Consider the following 6,000-nt stretch of genomic DNA (forward strand, 5'->3'; position numbering starts at 1 on the left):
TTACAGTCACGGAATGAATGAAAGGGAGGAGAGGTCACAAAAGAAAGGAATGAGGGGAGAAGAGAGATACATCGCAGTCCTAGTTCAGCTCAAACAGAGAGCAGGCCATTTAATCAAAATGTGGACTCAAAATTAATCAAAATTTAATCAAATTTTCCAAATCAAATTATATTGTCTGTCTCTAAAAGGTAATATTCAATACTAGATATCTGACAGTATATTGAGATTTTATGTGAATGTTAATACTTATCCTCGTACTAATATGGTACCGTAGCATGTTGGTTTACTTAATGTTCAGTGTGCATCAACATAGTTATTGCATAGGTCTGTCTACTGCATGGGTAACATGGGAAAATTTACAAAAGTAACCATTTTGGCTTGGAGAGTGAACCTGTGTGTGATAGTGATTTAGAAGCTGCCAGGTCATGTAGTAGCCAAAAGGAAACTGAACTGAATTCCTTTATTTTATTCCAAAATAAATGAAAACTGATTTTAAAAAACCAAGTAGGCCTAGATTTGGCACCAGGAATCAGATCACTATAACTGTTATACAGCATTCCTTTATTTTTCTGGGTTAGCTATAATTTAATTTCCCTCTCACAGAGCAAAATTAATCAGAATGTATTTATCTGTAAAAATAAATAAATAAATAAACCTTGTATTAGAATCCTCAATTTGTACTTTCACCTCATGCTTAATTGTACCTTCATTTTAAATTGCACCCCTCTTGCATCCACTTTTTTATTTCATTAAGTGTGTTTCTTGTAATAAGGCAATGTCACATTTTAATTTTGTAAAATAATTCATTTGTTTTCTCTTTACAATTTCTGACTTTCCCCGAACATACTGGGGAAATAATATTATGATATAATATTGAAATCACCGCCTCTTGATATTTCTTATCTTAGCCATTTCTTTATATTCTTTATATTTATATTTTACTTCTTCTATAGAAGAGGTAAAAAAGAACACAAAGTAGAGAAAACAAAGATAAAATCTATTTGTCCTTTACTATATTCTTTATTCTTTTTAACAATGCAATTTCCAAACATTTAGAGAATAATACATAAATATACATACATTGCAACATATTTACGTTTTTTTCCGAGAGTGTGGGAGCACTCACACAATGTCACAATTTTCTGTCACTCACTCGTGAGTATTGAAAGGAAAGTCCCAAAATGAGGTATAAATACGTTTCTACTCAAAACTAATATTCACTGGAGCCAGACATATCTTACCATACAGACCACAGATAACACCACCAAACCACTACATCTTGGAATTTAGTAGGATGAACGTTTACAGTGAGTATATTTCCTATTTATTGCTGTAGTTATATTTTGTTTGGACTTCAATGTTTCTTACTTACTGGAATAGTTTTTTTTCTCTCTCTCTTTTTTTTGTTGTTTGGGGGCGGGGGCGGGGGGTGCGGGGGTCTAAGACAACGTCTTTCAATATGGATTTCCAGCAGCCATACAGTGACCTAATGGGACGGTATCTTAATGGGATGGTGTCTGGTTGTCTTCTAATCACCAGCCAATGCGAGGTTGTCCCCAATATGAACTGAAACCAATCTGGACTATTGTTGTATATTTACTTCAATCCCGACTCGAGTTTGCTGGAGGCGCTGTGCGGCGTGCACTATTTTTGTAGCGTGCACTCATTTTACACACATCTGTTCTCCTAAGGCCTCAGCACTTACCGCCTACCCATTTCACATTGCTATCGTGCGTTGGAGGGCGGCGGAGATAACGCTTTTTTTTCAACCCCACAGCCTTTTCCCTGCACTGTTATCTGGTCGGAGCAGTCCTTGCCGCCCCACTAACGGAGTTCTCACTTAAAGACGGAGCACTTATGGAACGCCCCGATTTTCTCCGTGCTGTTGAACACAGTCAGAGTTTGGTCAACAAGATCCTGAAAGACATACCCGACACGCACAAGTCCTGCGTCAGTTCTAAGGTGAGTAGGACGGTCGAGAATGAATGCTGGTCGGTTATTAGGACAAGGACAGTTATGTTCTCGTGTTAACATTACCTGCATCATTTTGCCTGGGTTTTAGCTGAAAATAATAAGCAAATTACATTTATTCGGAAAGACTGGCGATGCAAGTAATTTTTGCTGTGCCAAGTTCGATGAGCTCCGGGCGTTTAAAATGTATTGTTGGCAACATAGCCCAGTTTTATATTTTTCTGCTGAATACCATGATATATTTTGAGTCCTGACTCAGTATCTAGTTCATTCATACAAATACCGATATTTACGATTGCACATCTATAATTCTGAAAACCCTTGAATTAAACGGTAGGTGTTAACAGCATGACTCGGAACACGCGACGAGACGTAATTCATTGGATACTATAGCTTGTTACGCATCTGAATGTTCACTCCGGGTTACCAAATTGAGAGGACGGTGCATGCTTTGTCATTGTATTTTAATTCGTACCGCACCCCTGATCAGGTATCAGACGCCCAGCATAGACGAAAGAGCTGCAACCAAAATTTTATTTCTTCTTTCTTGAATTATACTTTGATGTCGAACCGTACCCTTTTAGACGCGACTCGTGGGCTATTTTTCCCTGTAGTTTATGTACCCGAAGTAGTAGAAAAGCTTCTCAGCTTACTGCTGTGTCCTTAGAAATATCAAATGTTCAAAGATGGCTGTCCCAACGACATGGATAGTAGTAATACTGTTTTAGAGAACAATACAATCCAAGCTACCACAGGCCTAATGTCAGGTATTCAAAGCTTGAAGCCACATAGAGCAGCCTAGACATAATTTATTGCTCTGGTATACAAGAAAAGACTCATGGCCACAAACAGCCCATCTGGAATGTACTAAAGTGGAGCAGGTTTTTCACTGTTTCAAAAATGGCATTGTTAATTGGCAACTGCTACAGGGCATTTAATGCAGGCAGTAATGCAAGTTTATCTACTTATGGAATTCTCACACAATCAAGACAAATAAGAGCCTAGCAAAAATATTTTGGGCTGTGAAGATTTGTATCTGATTTAAACAGCATTCACATTGTGCACTGTACAACATGTGCATTGCTGCTACATTCTTTGTTGTCTCCAAGCCAGATAGTCCAACTAGGTTTGAAAGAAAATTTGAATGAATTATGTTTACTTTCTGAATCAGCTTCCGATGCTGGACTGAATGGATGGTGGTAGTGTGGTGTGGTCTGGCTGCTTAGTATGGGGACAGCACACTAATGACACCTTTCTCACACAGAGTCTGACTCTTCACCCGACTCTTCAACCAATCAGTGAGCCCAGTAACCTGCAGTTTATGGAGGATTCCCTGAAGATCCCCCGAGCCCCTGTACTGAAGGGCCTGTCTGATGAGTTCACGCTGGTGAGTGCTGACCATAGCTCTGTGTCTGTCTGTCTGTCTGTCTGCCTGCCTGCCTGCCTGTCTGTCTGCCTGTCTGTCTCACTAGGTGTGTAGAAAACTGAATAAAATATTTCTTGACCGATAATTTACATTACTTGCATTTAGCAGACGTTCTTATCCAGAGCAACTTACACAACTTCTCATATGGAATTTACATTGCATCCATTTATCAGTAGGATATATACTGAAGGTCAAGTACCTTGCTCAAGGGAACAATGGCAGTGTCCTACCTGGGAATCTAACCTGGGCCTTTAGGTTACGAGACCAGCTCCTTACCCATTATACTACGCTGCCGCCCTGATTGACCTCCGTGTTGCACCCTGCAGGAAATGTGTCTGAAGCGCATTTCAGAAGGGCTACAGATGTACCAGGATGTGCTAAGTACCCTCCACAATCGAGTGTCCAACCCAGAGAAGATGAAAGGGATGCACGCTGACGTCAGAGACTTGCTGGCCCAGATCACAAAGGTGAGGTCTGCTCCATTTCTCCAAAGCAAGCGCAAGTAAAACCTTCAGACTGTACCATGCTAAATGTGCTTAGCAGGACATATCTGAAACATGTCAGGTATAAAACTGTGTTCCACAATGGAAAGCCATTAATTTAGTTGATCAAGGTCAGATGGATGAGATCATAGAGCTACATCACAGGAATCCCACAGGAAGAAGACTTTTGCCTTCTGCAAAGCTTCTGAACCTTCACTAGAATGATCTAATCATGACTTACAGTAATACCGCTGGCCTGGGAAGCACGCCCAGTTTACCTTGTGCATGTGCATCTAGATATTTGAGCGAGTGAGAGAGTGAGTCAGCGAAGCTTGCGGAGCCTGGAAGTCTGAGCGTCTCTTGCGTCTCCTCAGATGCAGGAACTGTGCCGGTTCGAGACCGGGGCGAAGTACGGGGGCTCCGGCCTGGCCTCCCGCCTCAGCGGGGACTTCGAGGTGCAGGTGGCCGCCCACCTCTCCCTCCTGCAGCTGCAGGACTTCGGCCGGGACGTCTTCCGCAGCCTGCGCAACATGACCCGGGAAGAGCCAGACCTGGACGAGTAGGCCCCGGGCTGCCTGTGCGGTCGCAGAAGCGTAATAAATAGGCATTTAGCAGACACTATTTTCAAGAGTCCCCAGGTTTAAGTACCCTTACTCAAGGGTATTGATCGCCAGCGTCCCATCTGAGAATCAAATCCGCAAGTGTCTGGCTTACAAATGCAGTTCTCTATCCATTGCACTATACTTCTGGCAAGTGGGGTGGAACACCAGCTGCCACAATTATGCAGCAGTGCATTATGTAATATACTGAAACTTCTTGTGCTTAGAGTGACCTGTTCTTTATACTTGAAAAAAATGGCTTAGGCTGTTTTGCTGAATCACCTGTGGTTGCTATGCTGGCAATCAGCTGATACTGAAGCCAGTGAAAATTCCAATGTGCTCATAGCCATTAACCATTAGCTTTCCTGTGGGGACTTTCACAAAGCACCTCATTTGCATTGGCTCGTGGCTTATGACTACTTTTGATGCTGTAACGTGAGATAACATTTTTTACTTCTGTTATTTATACTTTGACTGTGTGTATGTATGTATGTATGTGTTTATTTATTACGTATTTATGAATTTATTTATTTAAATATGCTGCCAGTTGTTATTTATGCCTATGTATGCAATTGTATTTTAATGATTTTTCAGACTTATTTATATATTTATAATTTCTGTGTCTCAGGAAGACACAAATAGCTATAAAAAACATAGCTATTTGTGGAATAAACTATGCAGTATATGGGTTATGTTCTGTCAAAACTTTGGTGAAATGAAAAGCGCTGTGACTTCACACACCTTTAGACCTTCAACTCGGGTGTGCGTTTCCTTTCCTGTACTTTTTTCTTCTGATGAAATGACATGAAAAAAAGGATTTGTAAAAATACCTGTGTGCAATGTCCTGGGTTTACCTGTATGTTGTTCAGGTACTGCTGTGATGTTCGTATGGGTCAATGTAATGCCCAGTGGGTAATGTTCAAGGCTGTCGGTAGTATCTACTCTCCTTGCTTGTCTTTGGTTATTGGGCCCCATGGGCTGAGAGATACCAGGTTATTTTTAGATTACACATCTCAATGAAACGTGTAATTGAAATTAATTTATTAAACAAAACCACATCCCGTGCAAAACGCTGAAATTAAGATGCATATTTATTTGGATTATATTTATATAAATAACTGCTTTTTATGTTTTTCATTTTTATATTTGAATTGACACTTGGATTGTTTGCACAAATGAAATCATTGTTAAGATTGTCACATTTTATAAATAAAACAGTTCATTGTATATGGAATGCTGTGTTCTTTATAATAAATCTCAAAGAATTTTTCATAGAAGAAATGTGAAGATGCAAAACCAGACATTTTGTCCCCCAAAACTTATATCCCTGACATTTCTGTACAAACATTTTATTTGCCATTTCTATCTACAATAACACAAAAAGATGACTTAAAAATAATATTAGAATCTTAGACCTTGAAATAACTTCCTTTGCTTAATGCAATAAATTAATATTAAAGCTATCATCTGAAAATGGGATCAACCAAAACTTTAAAACCATTCTAGACAGTCTCACTCATTA

The 6,000-nt window shown here is 39.8% G+C and overlaps 1 protein-coding gene across 1 annotated transcript; it reads left to right on the top strand.

Annotated features, from left to right (window-relative positions):
* The first annotated feature begins 1,158 nt into the window (after positions 1-1,158).
* On the top strand, positions 1,159-5,705 carry csf3a (colony stimulating factor 3 (granulocyte) a). The gene is given in 6 exon segments (XM_064321706.1): positions 1,159-1,307; positions 1,778-1,962; positions 3,236-3,358; positions 3,724-3,864; positions 4,254-4,416; positions 4,419-5,705. Coding segments are annotated over 6 exon segments (690 nt in total). The 5' UTR covers positions 1,159-1,294; the 3' UTR covers positions 4,484-5,705.
* Positions 5,706-6,000: the final 295 nt, after the last annotated feature.

Source organism: Anguilla rostrata, chromosome 2 (assembly GCF_018555375.3).
Source record: "Anguilla rostrata isolate EN2019 chromosome 2, ASM1855537v3, whole genome shotgun sequence".
In the NCBI taxonomy this organism is placed as follows: domain Eukaryota; kingdom Metazoa; phylum Chordata; class Actinopteri; order Anguilliformes; family Anguillidae; genus Anguilla; species Anguilla rostrata.